Source organism: Hakea prostrata, chromosome 8 (assembly GCF_041222555.1).
Source record: "Hakea prostrata isolate BN-2017 chromosome 8, UWA_Hpros_2, whole genome shotgun sequence".
Lineage (NCBI taxonomy): Eukaryota > Viridiplantae > Streptophyta > Magnoliopsida > Proteales > Proteaceae > Hakea > Hakea prostrata.
Window position 1 is genome coordinate 11,127,409 of NC_142607.1, and position 15,921 is coordinate 11,143,329.

At 38.3% G+C, this 15,921-nt stretch overlaps 1 protein-coding gene across 2 annotated transcripts; it reads left to right on the forward strand.

The window, feature by feature from the left end:
* Positions 1-504: 504 nt before the first annotated feature.
* On the forward strand, positions 505-13,324 carry LOC149006862 (uncharacterized). Of its 2 annotated transcripts, XM_089164915.1 has the most exons (6): positions 505-1,352; positions 2,640-3,729; positions 4,834-5,223; positions 9,708-11,318; positions 11,439-11,977; positions 12,369-13,324. In XM_089164915.1, exons 1-5 carry the CDS (start codon positions 874-876, stop codon positions 11,940-11,942), a joined length of 4,074 nt encoding a protein of 1,357 aa, XP_089021041.1. In that variant the 5' UTR covers positions 505-873; the 3' UTR covers positions 11,943-11,977; positions 12,369-13,324. The 2 variants fall into 2 exon arrangements, with proteins under 2 accessions (XP_089021041.1, XP_089021040.1); XM_089164914.1 differs by lacking the exon at positions 12,369-13,324 and having other exon boundaries at positions 11,439-12,297.
* The last annotated feature ends 2,597 nt before the right edge of the window (positions 13,325-15,921 follow it).

The following is a 15,921-nucleotide window of genomic DNA, read 5'->3' on the forward strand; positions in this document are numbered from 1 at the left end:
TTAGCGTAAAAAGATGAATCTCTAGATTTCATGAATCCAAAGAATTTCACAACCAAACGGGTATAAATCTCAGATTCATGAATCCAAAGATTTGAAATCTTTGAATTCATGTAACCAAACAGACCCTTAATTCATCAAAGTGATAAAATGATCAAAAGTAAGGAAGTTTATCAAATAACCAACTTTTTTGAGAAAAAATCTCATGTTTTACACATCTCTTTGGTGTGCATAGTAGTGCATAGTGCATACTTTATACCAAATAAGATATTGAAATTAAAAGTTAAATTTTAAATTTGAAAAATATAAAATAAATTTTAATTCTTTTATTTTCTTAGCCTTTTATTTGGTAACAGAGAAAATATCTCTTTTTTCTTTTTTTTTTAAATTTATTTTTATTTTGCTGGCTCACTACAGGTAGGTCCCACCTTTTATTTTTCTCTCTTTTTTTTAATCTTGCAAACGACGAACCGCTACGCATTAGTGCCAACGGCTAACTGTTTGGCGGTAAAGACAGGACTTTTGTTCCTTCCAATCGCTTTCGAGCGTCACACTTTCGCGTAAATCTCTTTCCGGCAAAACCTTTCCGTAGATTCTACGATGGACGATGGAACCTGGTTTACCCCCTCAGTCACGACTTTCATTCTCTTGCATTGATCTCTTCACTACAAATCGCCTATGAGCGTTCCTCTCTGAGGCAATCGATTGCTGCAGAGAGAGAATCCATACTGTCCAGATCACCATTGGCGTCCTTTTTCCGAATCATTACCACTGCAGCTTGACAGAGAGAACTCATAGTGCCTAAGCTCTGTGGTGGGCATACCAAACTTGTCCAAAATTTCCTTTCCATTTGATCTAAGCAGACTCAAGTGAAGTATGGCAGGGGAAATGGTGGAGGAGAACGAACAAGAATATCACACATCACTCGTCTTCCGTTGGGATGTATTTCTGAGTTTCAGAGGCGAAGATACTCGCCATACTTTTACTGGCAGCCTATACAAAGAGCTCCTAAGCAACAACATTCGGGCTGTTTACGAGGGAATGGAAGGAGGAGATGATCTCAACCCGAGCTTGTCGGCGGCGATCAAGGAATCGGCGTCGTACATCGCAATTATTTCGAAGGGGTACGCGTCGTCGAGGTGGCGTTTAGAAGAACTCGCGCAGATTCTGGAAACCAAGCGCCGGTTGCTTCCGGTGTTCTACAGAGTGAATCCTTCTGACGTTCGCAGGCAGGCGGGCCCCTTTGAAGAGGACTTCCGGTATCTCGAGACGCGTCATGGGGAAGAGAAGGTCCGCAGATGGAGAAGAGCTATGGAAGAAGCTGGGGGCAAGAAGGGTTGGGTTTCCAATACCTGGTATTGTCCTTGTTTTCCTTTCTTTTTGTTAGTGGTTAGGGTTTAAGTACAAGTTGCTTAAGGTTGTTTAAGGCGTTGCCCCCTGAATATCTAGTTTCACATACCTAGAACATTGCTTACAGCTAGCATTTATACACAACAACAACAATAAGCCTTGTCCCAACTAAATGGGGTCGGCCACATGGATTCTTGCCCTCCAATCAGTTTTGTTCGAGCTCATGCTAGATACAAGGCCTAAGCTATACATATCCTTTCTCACCACTTCTCCTAAGGTTATCTTAGGTCTACCCCTAGCTCTTCTAGTTCTTTCAATATGGATTATACCACTTTTCAATATGGATTATATCACTTCTCCGTACAAGGGCATTTATAGGTCTCCGTTGAACGTGGTCGTGCCACCTCAAACAACTTTATCGAAGCTTATCACTTATGGGAGCAACTCCTAGACCAACTCTAATATGATCATTTCTTATCTTATCCATCCTAGTTTTGCCACTCATCCATCTTAACATCCTCTTTTCTGCTACACTATATGATTCTTTTTAACAGCCCAACACTCTGCACCGTATATCATAGCTGGTCGAACAACGGTCCTATAAAATTTTCCTTTAAGCTTTAATGGAATATCCGATCACATAAGACCTCGAACGCACATCTCCACTTCATCCACCCTATTTTAATTCTTTGGGAAACCTCATCCTCTAAATCACCTCTTTTACTTATGATTGAACCTAGGTACCTAAAACAATCACTCTGAGGAATCTCTTTATCGTCAAGTATCACCACCTCATCATCTGCCCGCTCATGACTAAAGTTACAAACTAGATATTATGTCTTCAATCTACTAAGTTTAAAGCATTTATAAACAACACTAGGTTTTACAGTTAATTGGACTCTCCCATAAGACCCGGACAACACTAGGTTTTACGGTTAATTGGACTCTCCCATAAGACCCATTATGCCATTGATTCGTTATTAATTCAATTGCCTATATTATATTATATGTAAGTTGGGTATGACTCAAATACCTCAAGATCTTTGAACCTATAACTCAACTTTTTATGCTACTAACAAGTGATGGCTGGCACTGTATTCACAAGCACTCAGCATTTTCAAGGGACACACTCTCACATACCATACAGCTTGCACTGCAGTCCCTATACAATACTCACAAGTTGTAACCATCTCCCTTATGCTCAGACACACACATGGCCATAAATCCTGTGGACTGTGTTTTGTTTGATTTCCTGTAATTTCTATTGACTATGTAGTGATATTAACTTGCAGCAATGATGAGTCACGGTTGATTCAAGACATAGTTAACAAGTTGCCTAAAGTTCATAACAGTCCCCTGGGTGTGGCTAAATTTCCTGTTGGTATTCACTCGCGTGTTGCAGAACTAGTGGGCCATTTAGACTTGAAATCGAATGATGTCAGAGTTGTTGGATTTCATGGGATGGGTGGGGTTGGCAAGACCACCCTGGCTAAGGCAGTTTACAATCGGATTGCTGCTCACTTTGATGGCCATTGTTTCATCCCAAATATTAGAGACACTTTGAGACACCATAATGGCTTGGTTTCCATTAAAGAGAAAGTTAATCGTGAACTCCATAATGAGCACAGGGGGCAAGAGCTTACTAGAACTATCAATGATATTTCGGAGAAACGAGTTCTTATTGTGCTTGATGATGTCGATGATGTAGAGCAACTTCACAATCTAGTTGGTAATGGCGGTAGGCTTAGTAATGGTAGTAGAATCATTATTACCACAAGAAATGAAGACGTTCTAAGAGAGGAATTTGTGAACTTTGTCTACGAGGTGAAAGAATTAAGTCCCTTTGATTCACTTCAACTCTTCAGTTACTATGCATTTGGAAGAGAAAAACCGGCAGAAAATTTCTTGCATCTCTCTGAGCAAATTGTATCCCTCACAGGAAGACTACCTTTGGCTTTAGAAGTAATTGGTGCTTCAATGTTCAGTAAGAAAACGGAGGAGGAGTGGAGAACCGCCCTGGAGAAGTTGAGGAACATTCAACCAGCTGATATTCAAAATGTGTTAAAGATAAGTTATGACGGGCTAGATGAAGAAGAGAGGTGTATATTCCTTGACATTGCATGTTTCTATGTCTCAAAAGGTATGGAAGTAGAAAGTGCCATTGATATATTTAAGGGATGTGGTTTCAATGCCGAGGAGACAATCAAGGGCCTCAAGGAAAAATCTCTTATAAAGATTTTGGATGATAATACTGTGTGGATGCATGATCAACTTAGAGATATGGGACAGGCAATGGTTAAACAGGAAGATCTTACAAATCCTGGCAGGCGTAGTAGGTTGTGGGATCTTGATGATGTAATGCAAGTTTTGGACTTTGGAAAGGTATGCTTGATTGCAACTTCACTTTTTCACCATTTGCATTGACAAAATCCTTTATTGAAACTTCAGTAATGAAGCTGAACCATCAGGGTCTGGTTAAATGGCTAAGCAAATTTATGACTGGGGTACTTTGGGCTTCTACCTAAGCCAAAGGAGATTTAGCAACTTAACTTTGGCGTCATTATCAAAATATACCTTTTATCTCCTGGACAGACTGGCTTCACTATTTTTTTGGAAAAGGTTCTTTTTCCACACGACAAATTTCTAACTTAGCTGTCATTATTGCATTTTCAATCTGTAAACTTTACCCAGTCCTAGAGACACTTAAGAGGGACTGCCACCATAGCTAAAAACTTGGTTAAGTATGCATGCTTTTCTGGATCCTGATTGCTGAGACCACTTATCTGATTTTCAATCTTGTTACTGATGCATTCCGAGGGAGACTAGCATTGTGCCTCTGCTTCTTTTGCTGATCAATGAACTAATAATGTTTTTGTGAAGGTATGAACAGAAAATAGTCCTTGCTGGTTATATAACTCGTTGACATTTGTGAAGGTGGTTTAGGCATTTTGCCACTAGCTCTTGTTTCTCATAACTGTTACAGAAGTAATAACCCCAGAATTCCCTTTTCTAAGAAAGTACCATTCAGAGGAGGATAGTACAATATTAGTTTGATAATTAATGTACAAGGGAAAAAAAATTAAGAAAATGAACATAGAAGGTAGGCTGAAGTCATGTAAGTAGGTAGATTATTTTGGGATAATTCCTAAATAAAACAAATTAATTAGTTGTCTTCTTCTATTTATGCTTGTGTGGCAGCCCTCCACCCTCATATCCTTCACCCTATATCATTAGGATGTTTGTGCCACTTCCTGAGCACAACCATTGCTTTTTACTGATGAGTCTCTGTCCTAGTTCTTGCATTTGACTGTGTGATGAGCCTGGTGGATGTACTTGAAGATAATACGAGGTGTAGAAAACAGATTGTGTGCATTTGAGCGTGTTGGCCCATCTAAAAGGATTTACTGCTTTTTTATCTTCTTATCCCATGGCCTATGTTTCGGTTCTCAGTTTTTTGAAGGATTTTTCTTTTGTTTTTAACTCTAGGGCACAGAAGTGACTCAAGGCATCATCCTTGACTTTTCAGAATCCAAAAAGCGCAGTAATATGAGCAAGACAACGTATTCCTGTATTACATTCTTGAAAGAAATCCTTGGGAACATTTTTCATTTTCGACAACAGAAAGATAAGGTGGCAAAGCTGAGGACTGTATCGTTTCAACAAATGGTCAACCTAAGACTGCTTCAGATCAATCATGTGAAATTGGAGGGACCCTTTAAACAGTTCCCTCCTGATCTGAGATGGCTCCAATGGAGAGGTTGTCCTTTGCAAGTTCTTCCTTCTGACTTCTGTCCTCAAAAACTTACTGTCCTTGATCTCTCAGAGAGCAAGATCCAAAAATTATGGAGTTGTAGACCATTGTGGAGCAAGTGCAAGGTAACTTTTATATAATCAGACCTTTTTCCTTATATTCATTGTTTATGGTGCTGTTATTTTAGTTTACTGCTTATGAGAAGCATGGTTACACACTTGCACTTATGTGAACACAAATACTACAAAAAAAAATCTCCTTTGGATTAAGAGTCTAACCAGATTTATTTCCATCATTGCTACAGGTTTGGGATTACAAATATGCATTTTAACATCAAAATATCAAATGAAAATACTTTTTCTATTGACTTTCTGACCTATCAATCTGTGATCTAGAACAGGTCACAGGAGGGTTTTCTTATCCTGTTACCCATGACCATTTATCAACCATTTGATCTGATCCATGTGGTTCTCATGAATACAAACATTTGCAAATCCATCAAACTGTTTCTTGGTGGATGCAATACTAACATCATCATAGAATTCAGACTTCTTCCCATAACAGATTATGGAAGTGCTGATGTAGTCCTAGATCGAATAGGATCAACTAGGGGCTAGTCTTCCAGGATTTCAATTCAAAAAAGTTTTTGGACAAAAAAATAAAATAGAATAATATATATATCAAAAAAGTAACGGTTTAGGGTTTTAAGATTTTGGGATAGTTGTTGGGATACATAAGACCATAGGTTATGGTGGTTGGATAGTTTTGGAGAGATTTAGAGTAATGGGGGTGTACGGATGGATTGTGAAGGTTCTTGAATTTTGGGATGAAAAGTTATTGGAATGGGGTGAAACTTGGAAAGAATTTACGTAATGATGTATGGGGATGAATTGGATGATCCCTAAAGTTTGGGATCAATCTAAATAATTAGATTGGTGTAGATCTAAGTTGGAAATTGGGGTCTTTTGGGCAGTACAAGTTTCAAGAATGAGTTTAAAACCTTTGATTTTGGATGGTTTTTTTATGCGTACTCTTGATTGGAAGAAGGAGATAATAAGTACAAGTTATGGGATGGATTTCTAATGGATTCTAATAGTTTGTTTCGGCTGGAGGTAGGTTTTAAGGCTAGGTTTTCACTAAAACGAAAATAGAAAGAAAAAGAGTATTGGGGTTCGGAATTTAGAGGACTAGAACAAGAACTCGCTTTTATTGAAGAACAGCCCCTGGGATGCTTGAATTGATCCTTGAACTTTCAGAATTTTCAACAGTCTTCAAGCTTCTTCAATGGAGAACAGATGTGAAAGTTTAGGGGAATCATAGGAGAGAGGTGGGTAGTGACTGTCACACCCCACCCAGCCGGATCCGGTCATACCCGAATACCCGTGGGGGTGATGCACCGCAAGATCTAGGTTCAGGGACAATTCCATACAATACATGATAAAGTAAATTTAAATGGACCAGAGATAAATCAGTTCAAGTATTTAATAATCAAGAATGAAAAGAAAGGATTAAAATATTCAAAATCCTTTCAAAACTGAACATCAGAGTTATACGAAAAGAAAGAATATATAATGTTGCAGCGGAAATAATCTAAAGAATTCTAAGGAAAAGACTCTCCATAAGAGCAGTCTTGGCAGGAACAGGAAGAGTCATGTGCCTCCACTTCGTCTCCAATTTCACCGTCTGGGTAACCACCTGATAAGGGATCCTCAACGAAAAAGGGGTCCTCATGACCTGTAGAACAGTCTAAAGAAACAACAAAATAAAGGAATGAGTTCATAGAACTCAGTGAGGTAACACAATCACATCATATCTTCATACAATTCCAATTTCAACATTCATAAGACAAACATGTATTTAATAATATAAATAAACAAATGCAAAGTGATGATATGAGATTCCTAACTCTATAATGTAGTCTCTAAAGTAGACACGCATTAAGTCAAACACCAGTCTTCTTTGGGCAGTCTCATCACTCTTCCCTCACGGCACTTAAGCACGTCTGTTGGGTTCTCCGCGGTTGTTGGGCAAAGTCTCATCGAGCCATGGTTGGGGATTAAGTCACCACTCTCTCACATCACCATTGGTATAAGATCTGGCGCGTGTCAGGGACAAACCTAAGCCCAGTGCAGGGTCATACAGTCTCGTACTGCAATGGTCCGGATATCTCCCCTCACGCCTAGTGCTCTGTTGGTTCAATACCTTCCCACCTATGAATGTAATCCTCAACGGGAGGCATCTGTTGGATTACATCCCTTAACCCAGTGATCATCCACATATAATAGACAGGATGATCTCCATGTCCTCTCACGGGTCGTTTCACCGGTCTTGAGTGCCCATGAGCCCTTATCTGTTATATGCAACCCTACCTCTCAATGATGATAGTGGGCCTGCTCGATACAGGACCCAGCCACTACCATCACGGGTTAACCGGCTTCAATACCCCCGCCGGAAGAGTAGTAGTACTCAAGAGGTCACCTAGCCCAACACTTCTAGACATGCCCTAAATATGCCAACCAGTAGTTAGGGAAAGCGCCAAGGGCACCATAGGAATGCGTCCCATACCGCCTCCTCTGGTATCCTATGGCAGAAATGCCAAAAGGGCATTCCCCATTCTCCAACCACAACTAAGCAATCATATAACTAGGGCGATGGGCGAACCCACAACCCAAACAGATAATACAAGGTAGAAGAAATAATAATATTTCTCTTCTCCCTTCACATACATTCACATTCCATATCATAACAACATTAATATATTTCACAGCAAGAAGCAACATCATAAGTAATAATGATAAACATATATTATGACAATTCATATTTATCAAAAGATATAAAACAACAACAATCAATTCAATATAATGGGTTGGTTATTCCTCACCTTTTACTTTGATATTTCTCCACAGATCAATATCTCTTCCCACAAGGAAATAACCTTTGGGTAATTTATCCTAATCATGCAAAAGGATTAACCAAATAAAAATAAGAGTTAATTTGGGTTTAGTAAAATATGTAAAAATATTCCCGTAACAACCCCAAATAGAACTCTAGGTTTTAACTCACCCTTTTAACCTAAATCGGCTAAAAGTTATAATTTTGTCTTTAATTGAAGTCGAAATGAAATGAAATTGTGGGGAAAAATTAATTGGAAATAAAGAGATCACAAGGGTGTTCTCAATTTGATTTAATTTGACCTAAATCAAAGTGCCCCAAATTGGCTCTCATAAATCACCCGTGGGTAACCTAGAGAGTCAAAATGAATCACCCTTATCATGGGATTGCACCAATAACTCATTTATTAGAAAGCGACATTAAAATGAAAATTGAGAAATAAGCTATCAACCTAAACATGCTTCCCTTTCAAGATTCCTCAAAAGGGAAGGAGAGAAAATACTCACAAAATTGTGAGTAAGAGAAGGATTAAATAAAACTAACCTTTCTTGAAATTTTCTTAAAGATTCGAATCACAGAATGCCTCCGGAAGAATGGAAATCGCCCCCTCTTTCGTTTCTCCTCTTCCCGCAGCCTCAAAGTCGTTCTTGTAAAATAAAATGCGGCTACGGATGAGTTAAAACATAAAATAGGGTTTAAGAATTCGAAATTCCGTTTTTGCCCCTAAATAGAAAATAGGGTGGGGGATTGGTTCACCCAACCGGCCCAACTTTCTGTCCATGGTTGGACCCCCAAACGGACTCGGAATTCAGTGAATTTTAGCTCGTTGGAAAGGTATTTCGACGATCTTCGATTTGATACCTGATTTGTCTCCATTGGATTATCCATCGCCGATTTACGAATATGCCAAAACCGCCTTTTAACACCATCGTGATGAATCTTCTCTCTTCTTTTAAACTCCATGAGAGTTATCAAATCATCACTAGGTTCATCCACGATCATTTGGTCCTCCTCCGAACCTTCGGGCTCAACTCGAATGGTCCACAGTTGTTGCCGACTCAAGGCCCGGGTTCGCGGTCCTGAAACCATAGGTTAACGGGTTAGAAATCCGGGGGATTTCACAGTGACACTGACTCACAAAGCAACACTGATAAATTAATTGATTGCATTATTCCATGTAATTCTCCATCAAATGATTCCCGAATCCAAGATAAATAACTATTATGTTCGTGTGGTTTGTAGAATAAAATTTGATGGTTTAAAACAATCCAGGAAAAAAACCAAGGTACACAATGCCAAAAAAGTGATCGCTTTAGTGACTAGGCAGCAACACAGTGCACAAGGTGACAAAGCGGCAGCGACTAGGTGATAAAGCGGCCAAAATTTTGCTTGTCAATAAAGTGCCTTGGCAGACACCTTGATAATCATGGTCCCAATTGACCCATGTTCTGATACCATGTCACATATTGATAGTAAATTGCTCTCAAAAGTTGATTTCATTCATTCACTTGACATCTCATAGACTATAACCAACTTAGCAAGCAAATAATAGTACAAATTGGTCTAGGAATGAAATAAGACAAAGGGACCTCAAAATATTGGTGAGGAGCTCTCTTCAACAGCTTGCGCTAGGAGTCCTTACGGCACTTACATGTCCATCTTGCTTCAAGCTCATTATTTCTTTGCTTGCAGCTGAAGATTCTCTGTCATTGAACAGGTGGCTGAGGAGCTGCAGGTTCTGAATCTCTATAGATGCTATAACCTAACTGATACACCTGATTTCTCCATGCACCCCAAATTGGTTAAAGTGATTCTTGAAGATTGTATTGAACTGAGAGAGATCCATAAATCTATTGGTGATCTTAGCATGTTACGGCAACTTAACCTGAGGAGATGCCAGAATCTGGCAGAGTTTCCAAATGAAATTACCGGGTTGAGTAAACTGGAAACACTTACACTCTCTGGTTGCAGCAAGCTTACCAAATTACCAGATGACCTGAGACCCATGAAATCTTTAACCGAGCTTCTGCTCGATGAAACTGCCATATTTAAACTACCTGATAAAATATTTCATCTTGAGAAACTCGAGAGGCTTGATCTCCGAAGATGTTTGTCACTAAAGCAACTACCTGTCTTCGTTGGAAATTTACTCCCTCTGAGAAGGCTTACTCTTGCTTATACTGCTTTGGAAGAAGTTCCAGAATCCATAGGGTCATTGAGAAATCTCGAAATATTAAGTTTGGCTGGGTGCAAATCAATCACTGCTGTTCCCAATTCCATCGGCGATCTGACCTCCTTATTGGAACTTTTTCTTGATGGTAGTTCAATCGAAGAACTTCCAGATTCCATTGGCTGTCTTTCTCATTTGGAGCACTTATCGGTGACCCGTTGCAGATCCCTCAGCAAATTGCCTTCTTCCATTGGATTATTAGCATCTTTGGTTGTGCTTCATTTAGATATGATACCAATCGTAGAACTGCCAGATCAAATTGGTGGCTTGAACATGCTTAAGAAGCTTATAATGATTGATTGCAAAATGCTCACCAGTTTACCAAATTCGATCGGCAAAATGTCAAGTCTAACCACTTTGATCCTCCAAAATTGCATCATAATGGAATTGCCAAAGTCCCTGTGTTCATTGGAGAAGCTTGAGGTTTTGAAAGTCAAAAAATGTAAGCAGCTCAGTGGACTCCCAGATTCAATTGGAAAACTAAGCAATTTGTGCCGGCTTCATATGGAGGAAGCTGCTGTAGTTGTACTCCCTGAAGATATTGGAAAGCTTTCAAATTTGAGAATGTTGAAAATGGCGAAAAGGCCACCTTCTGAGCAGCCCCAGAATGTTGAAGGATGTACGGCACTAACAGGAAAGGGCCACCATAAGCCCATGGTTCTTCCAGCTTCTTTCTCGAATCTCTCATTGCTGTATGAGCTTGATGCTAGTAACTGCAATGTATCTGGGGCAATTCCTGATGGCTTTCAGAATCTATCATCATTAAAGAAGCTGCTACTAGGCCGCAACAGTATTTGCAGCCTTCCATCTAGCCTGAGGGGCCTTTCTGTTCTCACAGTACTTTCTTTACCATATTCTACAGAACTCATATCTCTTCCTCCCCTTCCCTCCAGTTTGGTTCGTGTGGATGTTAGAAATTGCAGTGCACTGGAAACTATATCTGATCTGTCAAACTTGGAGAGCTTAGAAGAGTTGTGCCTTGCAAATTGCCAGAAATTGGTGGATATTCCAGGCCTTGAATGCTTGAAGTCCTTAAGAAGGTTGTACATGAGTGGTTGCACCACATGTCATACAGTTGTAAAGAGAAGACTCTCCAAGGTACTCTGTCATGGCTAGCCTTTCCAAATTGTGTATATCGGAATGAGTCCAATCTTGTTCTACAACTTAAAAACAGTTAGGAATCCTTTATATACTTTTCACTGGATCTTACAATTGCAGGTTACTCTGAAGCACATGCACTACTTGAGCGCTCCAGGTAGTGAAATTCCAAACTGGTTTGTTCCGGATGTGTCGAGCTTTTCAAGCATCAAGAACCGCAAGATCAAGGGTGTAGTTGTATGTGTTGTTATATCTCTTGACCAACAGATACAGAGACTGGAATACCCTACAATAGCAGACATTCAAGTAGAAATCCTTGATAACAGGCTCATGCCAAAGTTCAGTTCCACATTTTACTTGCCTGGAGTTCCAGAGACCAGTGAAGATCAATTTTATTTCTGTCGGTATGCAGAATGGCATCAACTGGTTCATTTCTTCCAAGATGGCTGCAAAATGCAGGTGACACTGCGGAACCCACCAATTTTTGCTGGACTAGAACTGAAGAAGTATGGGATCCACCTGGTTTTGGAAGATGATGACGACTACAATGGAGATGAAGAATCATTGGATGAAACCCAGCTCTCTCTTTCGGAGAAACTTGCTAAGTTTTTCAGCTCAATGTAATTGGTTTAAGGAGAAAGACGGAGCATTTGAAGCAGGTAATAGTGCACCATCAAACCTGGAATTCACACCTTCTCCTTTCCCTGCTCCTGTGGGTTATATTGATAAACTGTGCTTTCTTTGCCTATTTTAAAACTGTTTTAGATTCTGCTGCTTTGTTTCTCCTATAATCTTGCAGTAACTATACCATCACTACCACATGCTTCAAGCTTTTTGTTATTCTTGATCTTTGGTTCATTGTGGAGTCTTCGAATTGTATTTTCTGGGCTTCTAATTTTGAAATCCCCAGAAAGGATCCTACTGAATATTTGGTCCTACTCTTTAAGAGTACGTGAGTGATGTTCGATTTTTTTTTTTTTTTTTTTTTTTGGGGTGTTAACCCCCATGTACGAATGTTATAGTGATGATGCTTTCTTCTATTTGTTGTAGTTGCCACCATTTGTGAGGTACTTCTCCTCTCCTTGTGATGTTACTTTTGTAAGTCTCAGCCGTATGGTTCATAATGTGCTTTGAAGCAGTCATTCTTATGGAGTTCAGAGAACAATTTCTGGAAACCAGAGGAAGATGAAAAGAGTAAGATAGAATAGTGTGGGAACAGAGACAACTGACTGAGAGTTCAAATCCTTTCCACCTACCCTACCTATTTTCCACACGGCCAAGTTGAGTGGAGAGGAATCAGAGGATCTCCACACACTGAGGGAATGATGAATTTATACGTATGAGACAGAGATAATCATTCAGAGTATAATCTAAAAAGGATTCAGACGCTCTGTGAGGTATCGGAACTTTTATCTCCTCTTACCCCACCCCTCTTTCTGTCTCTCTCTCTCTCAGACTTTTTCTTTTGGTAGAATACTCTCTTAGATTTGGGCAACAAGTTTCCCACTAAGTGAATCTTGTAAAATTTCTAAAAAGAAAATCTTGTAAAATAAAATATAGGTATTTATTTGATAATACCCTTAATTTAACATAATTGATTTTAAATTAACAAATTTCCCACTTCATTTCTTTTTTGGTAAAATAATAATAACAGACTAATATTATCATGTAAAATACCTAACCATCAGGAGTGGAATGTAGCCAAATAGTCATCTAGATTGAGTCCTCCTACGTGGAGACTCAGACACTCTTGATACATGATTAAAAACACAAAGATTTAATGGGTCAATCATCATGTATTGTATATAGCAAGTACATGTTGCACATTTGTTGGAAGATAACATTAATCACTATCAAAACTATTGCAAATGTTAAGAATTGTCGGATTCAGTGAGTTTCTCATTCCGATTGCGGCTCTACTTTGTTATGTGGCTCTTTCTACCAAAAATCAAAGAAATTAAAGCTTACTTGCAAAAAAGAGGGGGGCAAAAAATACTTAAAAGCTAACAATCAATCGATAAAAAGAACCATCACTTGAAGTTTGCCCACTGAAGCATTGAGATTGATCTAACAAGAAGACAAGCTTAATCAAATTAATGAAGCCCATGGCAGAAATTTTAAAACCTAGTGAGATATCTTCAATCGTTTTCAGCAATCAAGTACAAAACCAAGTAGAAGGGAAGAAGAAGAAAAATCAATGCTTCAGGAGTGAGAGACATACTAGTGACGTCGTTTAGAGCAAGTCATAATTACTGCTGCAAACGCTTTCGCTTAAGGAAGAGAAACTCACTGAATCAACGATTCTTGAAGAAGATGAATTGCCAAGGTCTAACCTTCAACTAAGGTATGGGAGAATCGTCGATTATGAATAATCGAAATCTAGAAATGCTAATCTCCAAGCTTGAGCAAAACGAAATAGAGATTTGAAAGTCAAGTAAATGGAGGGGTTTTATTTTGTAATTAAGAAACTATTAATCCCTAAGAATGTAAAAATAAAAAATCGTATTTACAACTAAACCCTCTCACTTGATTATGCACCGTTCAATTTATTTTAATTGCGTAGTGTAATCTGCAACGGCTGCTGTAAATAAAAATCTCAAAATTTCATACATTGCCTTTGGAGGGCTAATGGGATGATTGAGAACTTCACTTTTCAGTGGAGAAGTCGTGAGTTAACCTTGCCAGTATCCCTATATATAAAAATTGCATTTGTATTGAAAAATACATATATTCTTGCGTTATGGACAATTCCCTTATAGCTAGAGAGAAAACTTTCGGTTGATCATTGAAAAATGTCACAGGTCTTTTTTGAAATGATTAATAAATAATTTTGAAGAAATAATTTATATGGAGAGCATAGTCTAAGCCTCTGCCTAGTGGAAAATTTATCTAGTCCATTTTCTTGCCATCCATTTCTTTGTATGTGTGTAACATGTGTCCCCATATCACATCAAATGATTAAGATCCATTTATAAGTCACATTGATTGATGTCGTTTAGCAACATGATAAGATAATGGCATATTAATTATGTCATTTTTATTTCTTTGGAACTGATAATTTTATGTGTATTTTGAAGGGGGGTTATTACATATACTACCGGCGGGAGTCAAATCCTTACTTTTTCACCAAGAGGTGTTGATTAATGTTAATTAAGTCAATCCTTTGATGATGCATTTTCCTTCTTCCTCTCACTTTCAATTTTTAATCAGCCTCCCAATGTCTCACTTTGGTGTAAATTGTACTACAATTTGAGTGATGCAATATGGCCTACCCATGGTCATGGCTTTCGTGTCCCTATTCAGATAGTCTATGGCCTATAACTACTATAAGGGAGAGAATCCATGGTGTTAAGATCCCTTCCCTTTAGTGCCCCCCCCCCCCCCCCAATCCCCCCCCCCCCCCCTTCCCAAAAAAAAAAAAAAAAAAAAAAACGAAAGGATCCCATTTGACATTCTTCAAGGTTTATCGATCCCAGTGGGTGTAGAACAATAATAGGCATATAGAAATTATTGTACATAAAAAATATCAAAAGTATTGATTATAAAAAATAGAATATCTAATTTCTCTTAAGAGCATATTGCACTGACACTCCAAAATGGAGACCTTAAAACACTAACACCTCACTTTATGTTTAAAAAATACAAAGACCCAAAATTAAATTTTTATTGGATATATTTGTCTAATTTTATCATGAAAACAGTTAAATCAGTGTTTATTTTATTTCAATTCAAAAAATATATTTATAATAAATAATATTTAAACTGTTTTCAGTGATAAATTGAACAAATATATCTAATGAAAACTCAGTTTTGAGGTCTTTATGGTTTTTAAACATAAAGTGAGTGTCAGTGTTTTAAGCCTCCATTTTAGGGTATGAATGCAATTTGCTCTTCTTTTAATTAGAAAATCAATTGAATTATAGTGTAAGAGTGAATGAGCACTTTTTTTTTTTTTTTTTTTTTTTTCCTTAACATTATTTTCAATGAAATCGTAAAACATAGTTTGCTTGAGAGAGAACGATCAGAAGTAACGAAATTTGTCCGATTCCCAACTTTTTCCCACTGTCTCTTTTTTTTATTTTTTATTCCTTACTTTGTCCGATACCCAAGTTTTCGCGTCTGTCTTTTTTATTCTAATTGATTTTATTCTCCTGGTCTCACTACGGTGGGCCCCACCTTTTATTTTTCTTGTGCCAACGGCTAACTGTTGGATTTTTATTTGCAGGCTGCTGCCAACGGCCATGATTTGGCCACATCATCAACTTTTAAATGAAAGGTTGAGATTTAATGAACAAGGGTTTATGTGTAAATGTTGGTTTTATTTTCTACATTTTAAGTTCTTAAACTTTATCAATTTACAACCTCAAGTCCTTTATCTACTCGGTGCCCAAAACCCTCTCTCTCGCTCATTTTCTTCTCACACCGACGCTGCTATCCCAAGGTGTAGTTTTCGTTTGTTCTTTTGAAAAAAAAGAAAGGAACAATTCTCGTCGGAGAAAGGTAGCTACGAAAATATTTTAATACTTAGAATCAGTCATAGTTAGAAAAAGTAATCTAAGAATCACCTCTTAACAGATTAATGGAACCCACCCAAGATAATTAA